The sequence below is a fragment of the Palaemon carinicauda genome, chromosome 20 (assembly GCF_036898095.1).
Source record: "Palaemon carinicauda isolate YSFRI2023 chromosome 20, ASM3689809v2, whole genome shotgun sequence".
Taxonomy (NCBI): Eukaryota; Metazoa; Arthropoda; class Malacostraca; order Decapoda; family Palaemonidae; genus Palaemon; species Palaemon carinicauda.
This window is the reverse complement of record NC_090744.1, coordinates 18,564,007-18,582,212: the sequence shown is the minus strand read 5'-3', so window position 1 is coordinate 18,582,212 and position 18,206 is coordinate 18,564,007. Positions and strand designations below refer to the sequence as shown.

At 42.4% G+C, this 18,206-nt stretch overlaps 1 protein-coding gene across 1 annotated transcript in view; it reads right to left on the bottom strand.

The window, feature by feature from the left end:
- LOC137659678 (uncharacterized) overlaps window positions 1-18,206 on the bottom strand; it is an 80,833-nt gene that overhangs the window by 34,725 nt on the left and 27,902 nt on the right. The window contains exons 10-12 of the mRNA XM_068394503.1: window positions 11,119-11,240; window positions 10,495-10,542; window positions 9,792-9,995 (exon numbers count right to left, since the gene is read on the bottom strand). Coding sequence (XP_068250604.1) covers window positions 9,792-9,995; window positions 10,495-10,542; window positions 11,119-11,240 — 374 coding nt within the window. The remainder of the gene's footprint in view (window positions 1-9,791; window positions 9,996-10,494; window positions 10,543-11,118; window positions 11,241-18,206) is intronic.

The window sequence follows — 18,206 nt, the reverse complement described above, 5'->3', positions numbered from 1 at the left end:
TGCCAATTTCCATTATTTATGATAAACACACATCCTTGTAACATTTACCATACAGCGTAATGAAGTACTGTATTACCGTATCTCTCATAAAACATTCAGTGCACGTTCATCTACTGTGTTTAGCCTAATGAAATTTTGTATCATTATGACACTTTCATCAATCACTCCACAACAAATACAAATTAAATGCCAAGTATACAGAAGAGCACTTCTCAAATGACTTAGAAAATTGAAAACATAAAAAGTTAACTAACTTATAAGTTAAAGTTATTCTCGGAAAGTAAGTAAACACTGCAGGAATGACTCCAGGAATAAATTGACTAAATTTACAAAATTGCTGTTACACCAATTAGGGTTACAATTACTGCATCTTCAAGGAGGAATATTCATATTGGGCATTTTTCCACAATAAACTAAAATATTAAAGAGCTCCAATGGAGAAAGAGTTTAATGAGAGAGTAAATGATTTTGGAAAGATGCCAGTTACTTTAGATTTTGATGCACAGTAATGTTCATTGGTGAGGAATGACTAAATATTCCATAAATCAACAATTTTGAATATGAAATTAAAATTAGCTTCCCTAAAGAAAGGGCTTACAAAGAATGATATTTGAACTTTACTCTATCCCACTGCAAAAGACTCCAACAGGAAATTGATTAAAGATAAAGGATTCAATCCTATTAAAGAAAAATTTACAGGATGCCAAATTCCTGACATGCTTGCTTCTTTACATGGGTTAAAAGTAGTCCTACGGAACACTAATACTATAATTGTCTTCTTTCGCTTAAAGGGTCAAGATCCCTATTTCTATGATATTCTTATAAAAAATATATTTCTATTCTAAGGGCTGAGAAAATGTGCTAATGTCTTCACTTATAACTTAAATAAGAAAAAATGAAAACTTATACCTCTGTTGCTTTCATGCACTCAAAAGACATCTCGGGGCCCAGAAAACTAGCTGATGTCTCCACTTATAACTTAAATAAAAATAAGAAAGAAGGAGAAACTTATACCACTGTGCTTTCATGCACTCAAAAGACATCATGCTTCAGTGTAGCTTTCAATTTACACTATACTGATCACCTTACGTCGGTAGTCCATAAACTGCAATTTGGATTATGCTTGCTTTGATATTCATGTTTATGGCCACTAGTACAGTATTGCAACAAGCACAAAAGGAAATTCCAATCGTACAGTTTTGTACTTTGTATGAATTAGCTGTAATAGTTAATAATTAATTCTGATTATTTCACATTACACACCAAAATCAAGAAAATGCTTATTTATAATTGAGAAGAATTCTTTAAGGAGGAGCCTTAAAAGATGCAGTGAATGGGTTAATTAAAAAAAATGGAAATGCATTCATTCCATCAACAAATGTGCAAGAGAATTTTGATACGAGATCATACAACTTATAAAAGATAAAGAAATAAAAGGAGAAAACTTAAACCAACCAAAAATAGACATACTGCGCATGCATATCGTATGATAAGTACAACTCTACAGAAAAAATGTTATTTTTGAAGAGCATAGATTGCAAAACTACTTTTAAATACGAATTACATTACCTCAGTTAAACGAGAAGTTTCCAGCATATCACAGACTTATTCTAACTTTTCTTTCTATATATCATTACCACTACATTCGTTTAGCACAGAGGCATTATATATCAAATTTAAGTTAAATAAGAGTAAAAACCACAGTTATTTCTTCAAATTTTCTTTAGTTTGTTCTTCAAGAATTTCTTTTTACCTAACTCTTAAATAATTCTCATTCCATCCACTTAATTCCTTGTGTACTTTCATCATTCGTGCTCTAGAAAGATAAATATTTATAAAATTGTTGTTCTATGTTTCCATGGAAATATGTCCTGAGAATTCCTTATATCTTAAAAGAAATTTTGGGAACATATTGCTAACCAAACCGGAAAATCTAATTTTCAATATTAAACTTACCCGATAATCATGTAGCTGTCAACTCCGTTGCCCGACAGAATTCTATGGAGGGATACGCCAGCTATCACAATACTAGAAGGGGGTGTATTTACCAGCGCCACCTGTGGCCAGGTACTCAAGTACTTCTTGTTGACACCTCCTCAATTATTCCTCTGTCGTGCTTCCGGCAAGACGTTCTGGGATACGCTTATGTTCTTGGAGTATTTTCACGACTTTGGTGAAGTATTTCTCTTTGATTTCGGCTGTCGCCTTACTGGAAACTTCTATATTAGCTTAGTTAGCTTTTGGAATTAATTTGATTAATTATGGTGACGAGAGAGTATGAACTCTCGTTCACCTTTCAATGGCCGACCCTTCCCTTAGACGGAAGTGTTGGTGTCTAAGAGAGTATAGACTCTCTTTCTTAATTTTGCTTAACAAAAGTTATAGATTTATTTTATATCTCTCCGCCTCTTATAGGCCTCTTCGATTAACTTCCTTTTATTATAAACTCATTAAAATTAATTTTTATATTTGTTTATATTCGACCTTCCTAATAGTAGGCGGTCTTTTACCGAAGTTAATAAACTTTGAGCCCGTCATTTCGGTTTTACCTGTTAACATATTATGCTATTTCCGCCACAGAGTTTGAAAGATTTTCTTTGACAGTCTCGTACTGTTTTCAAAGTTGAACTAACGTTTTGTTTTGTCTCTGCAGTTGTTGACGTTCAGAACGTTCAACTTGCACTCTATCGTTACGATAGAGAAAGAATGTTCACGGTTTCACGTTGCAGTAAGAGTAACCGTGTCTAGCGTTTTGTTCATTCTTTCTTAACTTAATGGTTTTGATCCTAATAAAGGAACTTTTCAGTTTTTTTCCTTTAACAATAATAGGTTTTAACGATATATATGATTGGGCTCTTCTCTCAGGTTCTAAGTCAAGAGAGAGAGAGAGAGAGAGAGATAGAGACGGAGGGAGAAAGAGGATAAACGTTTCATTCAAGCCTGCCAGGCGTACGAGTAACGTCGTTATCGTTTTTGCTCTTCTCCCTAGTCTCTTTAGGGGAAGAAACTAAACGTTTCTAGAGTGATCTAGTGTTTAGTCTCTTTCCAACCACTGAATTATCTTTCATTAGATTTTTCTGTTACATTGTAATTCTGTTTTCGCAATTACTAACTTTGAGAAAGGATAGAATTGCGTATTTCAGGTACAAACCACTTAAAGTTTCGAGTTCAGTGAAATAAGTGCAAACAGAAATCAAAGTGATAAGTGATTAGTGCGTGAGGGTACTTTTGTGCGCGCCAGTCGTCCTCCCAGTCCGGGACCTCTTGCAAGCTCCCAAGCCCAGGGGAGAAGCAATGTCGAAGGGCATAAGGGTTCAGCAGGCCTTGATCGGCGCACAGAAGTATTCTCGGTGGTTGTGGGCGTGTCTTACCGAGACCGTCACTCCCACCCGCAGACGATTGAGCCCTTATTTTGCTCGTCTGCAGAAGAGATTAGGGGAGAAAATAAAGGCAGAGTAACGCTGGTCTCAGGTCTCAAGACCTCTTAAACGTTAAGTCCAGACCTATGCCAGACGTACGAAGTTAAAGTTCACAACCCGAATGCAGTCATTGGGTTAGCTCTGACTCTCCTCAGTCATCAGTTGATTACACTCCGCCTAAGAGGAGTAAGGTTCTGCCACAACAGATCTCTGCTGTTAAGGCTTTACCTCAGCAGAACTTAGTGTCTGCCGACCCCAAGTTAACTCTACTGCAGTCCATACAGTCACAACTTTCGGTCTTGATGCGTGAGTGTCGGGCTGAGAGTGTTGCGCCTCCGCCTCCGCCTACACTCCCCCCCGCCTATGATCGCTCCGCCTGATCACAGTACCACCTGCCAGGCGTACGATGTTGTGAACTCTACTACAGTCCATGCAAGCACAGCTTTCGGACTTGATGCGTGAGTGTCGGGCTGAGAGTGTTGCTCCTCCGCCTCCGCCTACACTCCCTCCACCTACACTCGCTCCGCCTGATCACAGTACCATCTGCCAGGCGTACGATGTTGTGGACTCTACTACAGTCCATGCAAGCACAGCTTTCGGACTTGATGCGTGAGTGTCGGGCTGAGAGTGTTGCTCCTCCGCCTCCGCCTACACTCCCTCCACCTACACTCGCTCCGCCTGATCGCAGTATCACCTGCCAGCAGTTCCACCTGCCAGGCGTACGATGTTGAGCCACGTGCTGAGTTTGCTGTTCCCTGTGGTGTTCAGCCTCCGCCTTCCTTAAGGCAACCTTTACATTGGGATCAGGAGGATTATACCTCTCTTCCTCCGCCTCCACTTGCTGCTCCACCAGTGATGCAACACTCGGTTGAGGTACAACAACCTCTCCCGTCCATGAGTCAGTCTCCTCAGCTCTTGCTGCAGCGAGCTCAACCCTCCACAAGGCAAGCACCACAACACCTTAGCCTTGCGCCTCAGGAGCCTCAGCTTGCGAGACATTTACCTTGTTCTGCGCAGCCTCTTCCTCATCGCGCTCCGCTCACACCACAGGAACTGGAACTTGCTACTCCGCTTCCGCCAACCGCTCAGCAAGCGCAACCCTTGGGTTCAACCACTCATGCTAGGAGTCAGCCTCCTCCACCCATGCGCCTTCCTTCTGCTTGTCTTTTATTCAGCCTTTGCAGACTGAGCCTCAGGTGTTCCCTCATCGGAGTCTTGAAGAGGAAACCACAACTATTGTTGTTCCAGCTCGTTCTGACTCTGCTGTTCAGCATACCTTACCTCCATTTTCATACCATGGTTTAAACCCCATGCAAGCATGCATAAAGCACTCTAGCACTGGTCATGGAATTTCTGAGAAATGTTAAACGCCATGCACACGCTCTGCTTTCCTTACAGCAGGCTCTGCTTACAGCAGGCTCTGCTTACTACATGCTCAGCATTCAGCATGCTCTGCATTCAGCATGCTCTGCATACAACATGCTCTGCATACAGCATGCTCTGCATTCAGCATGCTCTGCATACAACATGCTCTACATACAGCATGCTCTGCATACAGCATACTCTGCATACATCATGCTCTGCATACCTTACCGCATGCTTCTCAACACATCTTGGGTTGTTGCCAACTCACTAGACTGTCAAGCAGTTTCATAACGTTGCCTTCTAGTCTGCTGCTTTTGCACCAGTGAACCCTCACTCAGAGAACTTAGCTTTTCTAGGATTAGGTCCCTGTAGATGAGAAAGTTCTTTTCTCCCTCCTTCTGATATTCCCTTGAGGACTCTGTCATTTGGAGGGAGCCTTTAGCTGCATAACCTCTTTTGGACTTTTATTTAAGCATAACATGCTTACAGGGAAGGTAATGGTTCCACTTCAGCCGCTAATCCCGTCTGTTACCACACCTGCTCCCATAGACCTTGAGCTGTGTTGCATGACATGCAGTCCAAGCTTAGTCCTTGTTAGAGGATTTTTTGTTTACGGAGTCAATGTGTCACGGGGAAGACGTTCAACAACCAACAGAAGGGACTTGTTGTGACGCAGTGCGGCAACCTCAGCAACCCGTTAAGGAGTTGTCTGTACGACCCAGACAGTCTAGACAGATTCGGGTTGTCACTGTACTTCCTCGCTTGCCCATGATTGACAGTTTACAGACTGTGCAGCAGTATCATGATCTTGTGTCCGGCTCCGTCAGACGACTGGCTTTTAAGAGCTCCCACAAGTCGTCGCTGTCTGGAGATTTTCAAATGGACTATGGATCTGACCAAGGAACTGGGCCTCCTGGTCAATTTTGAGGAGTCTCAGCTCGTTCCATCCCAGACCATTGTCTCCTTGGGTATGGATCTTCAGAGTCGAGCTTTTCGGACTTGTCCGTCGGCCCCAAGGATCTTCCAAGCCCTAGAATGCATCCAGAGCATGCTGAGAAGGAACCGATGCTTAGTCAGGCAGTGGATGAGTCTAACAGGGACACTTTCATCGCTGGCCCTGTTCATCGAGTTAGGGAGACTCCACCTCCGCCCCCTTCAGTATCATCTAGCTGCTCACTGGATAAAGGACATGACGCTAGAGACGGGCTCAGTTCCTGTTTCCGAAGAGATGAGGTCTACTCTAACGTGGTGGAAGAACAGCATTCTTCTCAAGGAAGGTCTACCATTGGCTGTTCAGACCCCCGACCACCGTCTCTTCTCGGACGCATCGGACACGGGCTGGGGTGCGACACTGGACGGACAGGAATGCTCGGGAACATGGAATCAGGAGCAAAGGACACTTCACATCTATTGCAAGGAGTTGTTGGCAGTTCATCTGGCCTTGATAAACTTCAAGTCCCTCCAGCTTAACAAGGTGGTGGAGGTGAACTCCGACTACACCACAGCCTTGGCTTACATCTCCAAGCAGGGAGGGACTCATTCGAGGAAGTTGTTCGAGATCGCAAGGGACCTCCTCATTTGGTCAAAAGATCGAAAGCTCACGCTGGTAACGAGGCTCATTCAGGGCGATATGAATGTCATGGCAGATCGCCTCAGCCGGAAGGGTCAGGTCTTCCCCACAGAGTGGACCCTTCACAAGAATGTTTGCAGCAGACTTTGGGCCCTGTGGGGTCAGCCAACCATAGATCTATTCGCTACCTCGATGACCAAGAGGCTCCTCTTGTATTGTTCTCCGATTCCAGACCCAGCAGCAGTTCGCGTGGATGCCTTTCTGCTGGATTGGTCCCATCTCGACCTGTATGCATTCCCGCCGTTCAAGATTGTCAACAGGGTACTTCAGAAGTTCGCCTCTCACAAAGGGACACGGCTGACGTTGGTTGCTCCCCTCTGGCCCGCGAGAGAATGGTTCACCGAGGTACTGCAATGGCTGGTCGACGTTCCCAGGACTCTTCCTCCTAGAGTGGACCTTCTGCGTCAACCTCACGTAAAGAAGGTACACCCAAACCTCCACGCTCTTCGTCTGACTGCCTTCAGACTATCGAAAGACTCTCAAGAGCTAGAGGCTTTTCGAAGGAGGCAGCCAGAGCGATTGCCAGAGCAAGGACGACATCCACTCTCAGAGTCTATCAGTCTTAATGGGAAGTCTTCCGAAGCTGGTGCAAGGCCAATGCAGTTTCCTCAACCAGTACCACTGTAACCCAGATTGCTGACTTCCTGTTACATCTAAGGAACGTAAGATCCCTATCAGCTCCTACGATCAAGGGTTACAGAAGTATGTTGGCAGCGGTTTTCCGCCACAGAGGCTTGGATCTTTCCTCCAACAAAGATCTACAGGACCTCCTTAGGTCTTTTGAGACCTCAAAGGAACGTCGGTTGTCCACTCCAGGCTGGAATCTAGACGTGGTCCTAAGGTTCCTAATGTCATCAGGATTTGAACCGCTCCAATCAGCCTCTTTTAAGGACCTCACATTAAAAACTCTTTTCCTCGTGTGCTTAGCAACAGGTAAAAGAGTAAGTGAGATCCACGCCTTCAGCAGGAACATAGGTTTCACATCTGAAACGGCTACATGTTCCTTGCAGCTCGGTTTTTTGGCTAAAAACGAGCTTCCTTCCCGTCCTTGGCCTAAGTCGTTCGAGATCCCAAGCCTGTCCAACATGGTGGGGAACGAACTGGAGAGAGTACTTTGCCCAGTTAGAGCTCTTAAGTACTATCTAAGAAGGTCAAAACCATTACGAGGACAATCAGAAGCCTTATGGTGTGCTATCAAGAAGCCTTCTCTACCAATGTCTAAGAACTCAGTTTCTTACTACATCAGGCTTCTGATTAGAGAAGCAAATTCTCATCTGAAGGAAGAAGACCTTGCTTTGCTGAAGGTAAGGACACATGAAGTGAGAGCTGTGGCTACTTCAGTGGCCTTCAAACAGAACCGTTCTCTGCAGAGTGTTATGGATGCAACCTATTGGAGAAGCAAGTCAGTGTTCGCATCATTCTATCTCAAAGATGTCCAGTCTCTTTACGAGTACTGCTACACCCTGGGTCCATTCGTAGCAACGAATGCAGTAGTAGGCGAGGGCTCAGCCACTACATTCCCATAATCCCATAACTTTTTAACCTTTCTCTTGAATACTTTTTATGGGTTGTACGGTCGGCTAAGAAGCCTTCCACATCCTTGTTGATTTGGCGAGTGGTCAATTCTTTCTTGAGAAGCGCCAAGGTTAAAGGTTGTGATGAGGTCCTTTAGTATGGGTTGCAGCCCTGTATACTTTAGCACCTTTGAGTTGATTCAGCCTCCCAAGAGGAACGCTGCGCTCAGTAAGGAAGACGATCTTATTAAAGGCAGAGTAACGGTTCAAGTCGACTTCCTTACCAGGTACTTATTATTTCATTGTTATTGTGGATAACTGATTATATGAAATACGGGATACTTAGCTATCCTTTAGTCTTGTACACTGGTTTTTCACCCACCCCCCTGGGTGTGAATCAGCTACATGATTATCGGGTAAGTTTAATATTGAAAAATTTTATTTTTATTAATAAAATAAATTTTTGAATATACTTACCCGATAATCATGATTTAATCGACCCTCCCTTCCTCCCCATAGAGAACCAGTGGACCGAGGAATAATTGAGGAGGTGTCAACAAGAAGTACTTGAGTACCTGGCCACAGGTGGCGCTGGTAAATACACCCCCTTCTAGTATTGTGATAGCTGGCGTATCCCTCCATAGAATTCTGTCGGGCAACGGAGTTGACAGCTACATGATTATCGGGTAAGTATATTCAAAAATTTATTTTATTAATAAAAATAACATCTTTCTGCACAATTAAATATTTCTCCTCAATATTGTTTCTCTAATTAAGATCCCTTCTCTTAAAATTTACTGACAAATCATAATGAAAAGAAACTGAATGATCTATTGTTAACGTTGTAATAATAATAATAATAATAATAATAATAATAATAATAATAATAATAATAATAATTGTGTAAATCAACCCAAACCAAAGAACTAATAACCATAATTGTTTGATACAATGCTGTGTAGTAATTTTGGAAGTCTTCTGTAAAGGTCCATGCAACTAAAAATAATGCTGTTACATATCTTGGAAACTAAACCAGTTCTTGCCTAAAAAAAAAGCAACGCTACCAAAAAAAGGATAATGCTCAAGACTAGCAATGATAGCTGATAAATAATCAGTACCTATGAATGAAAATTAATTAACTAAAGCTATACGAAAAATAAACCTAACCATGTATGGATGTCACAAAAAAAAAGGTGAAACAAAAAAATCATTTAAAAAAGCAGTTTGGCAGTGGTTAGATCATACAACACTAGGTACCAACATGCAACAACACAAATTGGGTACCTCCTGCAAATTTGATGAACTGTGGATGAAAGCAGGTAGTTAGGTCTTCAGCTTCAAGCCAAGCAGCCCCCTGGCTGGCTCTATCTAGTGCCACTAGAACAGCAAAAACTTCCTCAATGTTTTGTGTGTGATTCATGGTCTGCTTCAAATACTGGAAGTTCACACTCAAGGCACTGTTAGTCAAAATCAATTCTCCCCTCTCAGTTAACACTAAAATCTTGTACTACAACATTAATAAAAAATAAAGTTCACATTCAAGGACTCATGAGATCAGAAAAACTTTCAACTAATCTATCACTCAAACTGGTCTCAAGAGCTGAATCATGACTTAGGGATTCCTCCATCAACGCTTCTCGTTTCACCTCCGTTGACTGTGTGAGGACTTCGGGTTGTTCACAGGATTTTTTGTGCATTCGGGGCCACGTACTATTTACACAAATAGAACTGTATGGTCTGCTATCTAATTCTTGAGAATCACAAACCCTAGGGGTAGATTTCATTAACGGTTGCCATGAAGCACATGACTGGTAAGGCGAATTTAACACATGCACCTTAGGGTATGGCTGCCAAGGAGCATACCTGAGTAAAGATTGATTTAGGCCAGATGGTAGAGGGCTGGAAGAGGTGGACCGGGATCCTGTGGCTGAATGGATTGCTGAATCAACCGATATAGTCATTGGCGCAGTTCGTAAGTCGGTATTTTCGGTTACGGATCCCGACTGACACAAAAGCTCTTCTTCAAGGTCTAGTTCTAAGGATGAGTGATCAGGAAGTAACTGTTGCCTGTAAAAGAAGAAGTGTTAAACCTCAGTGATATATTAGGAGAAGTTACACATTGATACTGAAAATGCTACAAGTGACTCGGAGACGAAATGAAAACTATAAACATAATTTTAATACCATGAGTATACCAGTAAGTCTTACAAAATGTATGTCTTTAATTATGCAATCCAGTACAATGAAATTCATATCCTGTATTTTTGCAAATCCTAAGCTATGTTTGTATTTTTGCAAATCCTACATTAGTTTGCATAATCTTAGTGTTTATGAACATTTAGTGATGTCGCATATAAATACAAAATAGTATAGGTAGGTTGATTTTCTAAAAATAAATATATAAAATAACCCCTTAATCTAGGGAAAGGAGGGGTGGTACACAGGGCATGCATAAATTCTGATATGCAATCATAAACACAATAAAACTATAAACAGGAGAAGGAGGGACCTATGAAGGTGAAAGGATAATTAATATGTGGACATTTAATAATAAGTATCTTCTCACCTGCTACATACTACTTTATACTCTTCATATCCTTCTAGCTCTGCAAAGCTGCATGTAAGGAAATAAATTATTTCTTACTTAACTAAAAAAAAGAATGAAAATTGTACAACACATAAATGTCCATGTTAATGGATTTGAATCAGCGACTCTTTGGTATCATAAGCTGTATACTGTCAAGAAACTTTTCTAATCATCATATTCTTATTTTCAAGTTTTTATAGTTTATATATGAAAAATTCATTTTAATGCTATTATTGTTCTCAAACTTCTCTTGTAATTTTTCCTTATTTCCTTTCCTCACTGGGTTATTTTCCTTGTTGGAGCCCTGGGTCTTATAGCATCCTGCTTTTCCAACTAAGGTTGTAGGTAAGCAAGTAGTAATAATGATAATAATAATAATAATAATAATAATAATAATAATAATAATAATAATAATAATAATAATAATAATAATAATAATAATAATAGTGATGTACCATCCAGCTTACTATGAAAGCTTTGAATACCCAGTGAGAAAAATATATGAGAAGAAATTAATTGGATTACTAATCAATTACTGCAGAGGCAATCAATTTATATTGAGAAACTTTTATTTCAATATATCTAGTGAAATCGTTAACGTACCTATCGTGAGAATTAGGATGGAAGACGTCATTATTTGGATCATCGTGCGTGGCAGTTGTATCTTCTTCGGCATACTGATGAAGGCAGTCATTATCCCACTCTAAAGAGGGCATCATGTCATCCTGTATGGAAGGAACAAAAACTAGTTAAATGACACTAACATTTAACAAATACTAAAAAGTGAAGAGCTATGAGACTAATTGGAGATTCCCATATTTTTTTCTATGTTTTAAGAAGAGTCTACCATACATTTTTATACATGCTTACCTTTCAGAATCCAGAAAATAAAATAATTGAAATACAGTACTAAGACTTGACTATTTACATAAAAAAAGTATAAAATGCAAACAACAGTGTTTTACTCTTTAAATGAAAGATATAAAACTGTTATGTGAAATTGTTTACATATAAGCAGAATATCTTGGAAAAGTAAATGTTTATTAGCTACATTTTTCAAATAAAATTATGATACAGAAAAAAAATATTTCACCTTTATGACTCCTAAATATAAATGATAGAAACCACTAACTTTATGTGCAATAGAGATTACTAGAACTTCCCACACAGCAAATAAGAGATAGTCAGCAATAAACAGAACAATATTTGGTACAAAGTATGTGTGAGACATCCACAAAGAGATGGAGCTGGGAGGAGAGTGACTGCTCCCCGCACTCTAGTTTTGGGGTGTTTGAATGTGCGTGGATGTAGTACGATAGAGAGTAAAAGATGTGAAATTGGAAGTATGTTTAGGAATAGAAGGATGGATATATTGGCCTTGTGTGAGACGAAGATAAAAGGAAAGGGTGAAGTGATGTTTGGTGAAATGTCTGGTAGAGTGTCTGGGATTGAAAGGGGAAGAGCGAGAGAGGGTGTGGCTTTATTGCTGAGTGAATGGATGACAGGTAAAGTAGTGGAATGGAAGGAGATATCATCTAGGTTAATGTGGGTAAGGGTTAGGTTGGGTAGGGAATGTTGGGCGTTTGTCAGTGTGTATGGGCCAGGTAGTGAGAAAAGTGAAGAAGAGCGGAATGAGTTCTGGAATGAATTAACTAGGTGTGTAGAAGGACTGGGTAGAAGGAATTATATAGTGGTCATGGGTAATTTAAATGCTAGAGTGGGCGCTGGAGAGGTAGAATGTGTCATTGGGAAGTATGGCGTACCAGGTGAAAATGAGAGTGGTGAGAGACTGGTAGATATGTGTGTTGAGCAAGAGATGGTGATAAGTAATAGCTTTTTTCAAAAAGAAAGATAAAAATAAGTATGCATGGGTAAGAGTGGCAAATGGAAGAGTAGTAGAAAGGGCATTAATGGATGTGTTGATAACTAAAAGAATGTTTGGAAGATTGAAAGACGTGCATGTGTTTAGGGGTATGGCTAAAGGTATGTCTGATCATTTTTTGGTGGAAGGAAAATTAGTTGTAGCAAAAGAGTGGGGGGATAGAGTAGGTGGATGTAAAAGGGAGCTAGTGAGGGTTGAAGAGCTAATAAAACCGGGGGTAAAAAGTAAATATCAGGAAAGGTTGAATATGACATATGACAAAGTGAAAGTAAGAGAAACTGGCAATTTAGAGGAGGAGTGGAAGTTAGTAAAAGAAAATTTTGTTGGGATTGCAAGTGATGTGTGTGGCAAGAAGGTTGTTGGAGGCAGCATGAGGAAGGGCAGTGAATGGTGGAATGAAGGAGTGAAGGTAAAAGTGGAAGAGAAAAAGAGGGCTTTTGAAGAATGGCTGCAGAGTAATAGTGTAGAGAAGTATGAAAAATATAGAGAGAAAAATGATATTTTAATTACAAAATAAATTTTTGAATATACTTACCCGGTGAATATATAATAGCTGCAACTCTGCGGCTCGACAGAAAACACACTCAAAAAACTCGCGAGCGATCGCTATGAAGGTTGCGGGTGTGCCCACCAGCGCCAACTGTCGGCCAGATACCACTCTTGCATGTAAACAAAACCTTCAATTCTTCTCGTCCCGCTGCGTCTCTATTGGGGAGGAAGGGAGGGTCATTTAATTTATATATTCACCGGGTAAGTATATTCAAAAATTTATTTTATAATTAAAATATCATTTTTAAATATTTAACTTAGCCGGTGAATATATAATAGCTGATTCACACCCAAGGCGGTGGGTAGAGACCAGAGTTAATTAAGTTTACAGAGTATAAACTAAAAGTTTTTTCATTTTGACAGTTATCAATATAACAAAACCAAAATATATAGGTACCTGGTAAGGAAGTTGACTTAGACGATTACTCTGCCTTGTAAGTCTGTCTTCCTCACGGAGCCCAGCGATCCTCTTAGGATGCTGAAAGACTCCCAGGAGCTGAAGTATCAAGGGTTGCAACCCATACAACAGGACCTCATCAAACCCCTAATCTGGGCGCTCTCAAGAAATGACTTTGACCACCCGCCAAATCAACCAGGATGCGAAAGGCTTCTTAGCCTTCCGAACAACCCATAAAACAATATTAAAAACATTTCAAGAGACAGATTAAAAGGATATTGGAATTAGGGAAGTGTAGTGGTAGAACCCTCACCCACTACTGCACTCGCTGCAACGAATGGACCCAGTGTGTAGCAGTCCTCGTAAAGAGTCTGGACATCTTTTAAGTAAAATGACGCGAACACTGACTTGCTTCTCCAAAAAATCGCGTCCATAATACTTTGCAGAGATTTATTTTGCTTGAAGGCCACAGAGATTGCTATATCTCTAACTTCGTGCGTCTTAACCTTAAGCAAACATCGGTCTTTCTCATTCAAGTGAGAATGAGCTTCTCGTATTAAAAAAATCTGATAAAATATGACAAAGCATTCTTTGACATAGGCAATGAAGGTTTCTTAACTGAGCACCATAATGCCTCAGATTTCCCTCGTAATGACTTAGTACGAGCTAAATCGAACTTAAGAGCTCTAACAGGACATAATACTCTTTCCAGTTCGTTGCCTACGATCTCTGATAAGCAAGGAATATCAAAAGATTTAGGCCAAGGACGAGAAGGCAGTTCATTTTTGGCCAGGAAACCAAGTTGAAGTGAACAAGTGGCTTTTTTCTGTAGAAAAGCCGATGTTCTTACTGAAGGCATGAAGTTCATAGACCCTTTTAGCCGAAGCCAAGCACACTAGGAAAAGTGTCTTGAGGGTGAGATCCTTCAGGGAAGCTGAATGTAATGGCTCAAACCTGTCTGACATGAGGAACCTTAGGACCACGTCTAAGTTCCATCCAGGAGTTGCCAAACGACGTTCCTTAGAGGTCTCGAAAGACTTAAGGAGATCTTGGAGATCTTTATTGTTGGAAAGATCTAAGCCTCTATGTCGAAAGACTGAAGCCAACATGCTCCTGTAGCCCTTAATCGTTTGGGCTACAGAGGTACTGGACGAGGACACAGATGCTGACTTGCACCAGTCTCGAAAGACTTCCCACTTCGACTGGTATACTCTAATGGTAGAAGCTCTCCTAGCTCTTGCAATCGCACTGGCTGCCTCCTTCGAAAAGCCTCTAGCTCTTGAGAGTCTTTCGATAGTCTGAAGGAAGTCAGACGAAGAGCGGGGTAGGCTTTGATGGACATTCTTTACGTGGGGCTGACGTAACAGATCTACCGTTAGAGGAAGACTTCTTGGAAAGTCTACCAGCCATTGAAGTACCTCGGTGCACCACTCTCTCGCGGGCCAGAGGGTAGCAACCAACGTCAACCTTGTCCCTTCGTGAGAGGCGAACTTCTGCAGTACCTTGTTGACTATCTTGAATGGTGGGAATGCATATAAGTCCAGAAAAGACCAATCCAGTAGAAATGCGTCTATGTAGATTGCTTCTGTATCTAGGACTGGAGAGCAATAGATTGGTAACCTTTTGGTCAACGAGGAGGCAAAGAGGTCTATGGTGGGTTGACCCCAAGTAGCCCAAAGACTCTTGCCCACGTCATTGTGGAGGGACCATTCCGTGGGTATCACCTGACCCCTCCGACTGAGACAGTCTGCCAAGACGTTCAAGTCCCCCTGGATGAATCTCGTCAACAGGGAGATGCCTCGAATTCTTGACCATAAGAGAAGGTCCCTTGCGATCTCGAGCAGCGTGAAGGAGTGTGTGCCTCCTTGCTTGGAGATGTACGCCAAAGTTGTGGTGTTGTCTGAGTTGGCTCTACCACTAAGTTTCGAAGAAGCTTTCTATATCATCAAGGCCAAGAGGACTGCTAATAGCTCCTTGCCGTTGATGTGCATGCTCTCCTGACTTGAGGTCCACAGACCCGAGCATTCCCGACCGTCCAGGGTCGTACCCCAACCCAAATCCGACGCGTCTGAGGACAACACGTGGTTTGGGTTCTTGACTGCTAGGGATAGTCCCTCTCTCAGATTGATATTGCTGTCCCACCATTTCAGGCATGCCTTTACTGGTTCGGAGACTGGGAATGATACCGTCTCTAATGTCTTGTCCTAGTTCCAGTGAGAGGCTAGATGGAACCGGAGAGGCAGAAGGTGTAGTCTCCCTAGTGAGACAAACTGCTCCAGGGATGAGAGAGTCCCTACGAGACTGTTCCAACTCCTGACTGAATAAACGTTTCGTTTCAGCATTAGTTGGACTTCGAGCAGGGCTTGACTGCGAATCTCCATCCCCAAATATAGAATAATCTGGGATGGGATCAGTTGGGACTTTTAGGTTGACCAAAAGTACCAACTCCCTGGCCAGACTCAACGTCCAATGTAGATCCTGCAGACAGCGAAGACTGGACGATGCTCTGAGAAGCCAGTCGTCCAAGTACAGGGAGGCTCGGATCCCCGATAGATGGAGGGATTTTGCCACATTCCTCATGAGCCTCGTAAACACGAGAGGCGCAGGACTGAGGCCAAAGCACAGGGCTCGAAACTGGTACCCCACATTCCTGTAAACCAACCTCAGAAACGGTTGGGAATCCGGGTGTATAGGAATGTGGAAGTATGCCTCCTGAAGGTCGAGAGAGACCATCCAGTCGCCTTCCATAAATGCTGTCAAGACAGCCTGGTAGACTTCATCGTGAAGTTTGTCTTGACAATGAACACATTGAGCGCACTTGCCTCTTACGTACTCCTGCAGTGAACATGGCTGCCAAATCATGGAGCCATCCCTGAGGGACTTGTTCCTGCAGAGAACGTGGCTGTCAGATCATTGGAGCCATCCCTGAAAGCCTTGTTTATGCATGACATAATTGTACAGCAAAACTTCAAAGGCTCGAAAATAGCTGTGAAGTCGACCTGTAAAATCTTGGAGCGTCTCATGGCCAGGCGCCAGGGAGAGTCTATGAGGTTTGAGAAGTCTATCTGGGCAGAGGCAGGAACTCCCAAGCCGAGAACTTCTCTCGTGTCATATCAGACTCTCGCTCTATAAGCCAGTTTAAAAGAAGGGAAAGCAAAGGCTGTCTCCCCCAAACTCCTCCTGGTGATAAACCAGTCGCCTAGCAAACGTAAAGCTCTCTTAGAAGAGCGAGAGAGCACTAGCTTATAAAACAGCGGCTTCGAAGTAGCTAGGCCTAGTGTAAGCTCTGACGTTTAGGCGAACGAGGAGCAGCATTTACAAAAAGATCCGGACAAAGATCCTTAAAAATCAGCATGATTTATTTAAAGTCCATAGAGGGCTAAGCAGCTTTAGGCTCCTCTCCGTCTGACAGAGTCCTCAAGGGAATATCAGTAGGAGGGGGAACAGCAACTTCCTCATCTGAAGGAACCTTGTCCGACAATAGCCGAGTCTCAAGCAAGGGAGAGACCTACCGTGGTGGCAATGCTCTACAAGCAGAGTCCACACGCACTGGTGCATTAGTAGCGGACCAGGACGCAACGTCATGTAACTGCTTGACAGTCTGTGAACTGTCAACAACAACAGGTGCGTGAGACCAGGACGCAACGTCATGTAACTGCTTGACAGTCTGTGAACTGTCAACAACAACAGGTGCGTGAGGACGCACAGCGTCCACTCGAGACTGCTTTGACCGCCTAGACTGAGCAGTCAAAACAACTCTAGAATGCGGAGGTTGACGCTCAGCGTCAAAACAAGTCAACTCCGATTGTTAGCGAACGTCCTGAACGTCAACAGGAGCATCAGCAAGTGGCCTAACGTCCAAATGTGGCTGAAAATCCACACGAGACCGCATCGAGTGTGATTCTAAACAACCTGACTGACGTGACTTGGCTACGCCAACGTCAACAGGACGCACAAAGGAACGTTAGGGTGGCTGAAGGCCAGGATCTCGATGAGATAAACGGCTAGGCTCAACGGACTTATCGGCAGAATAGTCTTCCATAAGGGAGGCAAGCTTATTCTGCATGTCTTGCCGTACAACCCATTTAGGATCAACGGGAATGGTTGCGGTAAGAGACGAGGGTAACGTCTGTGACCGCAAAACCTTGCCTACAAAAAGACTCTCGGAGTCTGTGTTACGCTTTTGTTAGGCGGCGAGCAGTCTTCCGATGACTGCATAGGGTCAGAGCTGTCCTAATGGTTAAAACCAGGACGCTGGACCTGTCCTGAAAGGACTGACTTTCGCTTAAAGGGCCTCGAAACCTTGTTCCACGGTTTCTTATGCGAAAAGCCTTCGGATGACGAGGAGAAAATCGTCTCTCTCGCCTTATGGTAGGGGTGATCTTGGTAAGATACACCCGATACCATAGAGGGAACGTCTGTTTGCTGATCAAGGCCTCTCGAACCCATAAGTCGTACGACATTACTTCTCCCCTGGGCTTGGGAGCTTGCAAGAGGTCCCGGACTAGGCGAACGACAGGCACGAACAGACGAACCCTCGGTCGCAACACTGATAACACTTTGCGCAATATCACTTTATCACTACGATTTTCTGTTTTGCACTTATTTCACTGAAATCAAATTTTTTAACAATTTATATTAGGTATGAATAAAACTGATTTCTACCTGAAGCACGCAATTCTACCCTCATCAAAAGGTTGTAATTGCGAAATCAGTCATATAATGTAAGCACATTAATACCAGCAAAAAAACAGTAAACATATTTTAAGATAAAAAAAAAAAATCAGTGGCTGGGGAAGAGACTAAACACTAGTTCATTCAAAACTACGTTTTCAATCTCTCACCGTACATTGCCTTGGGACG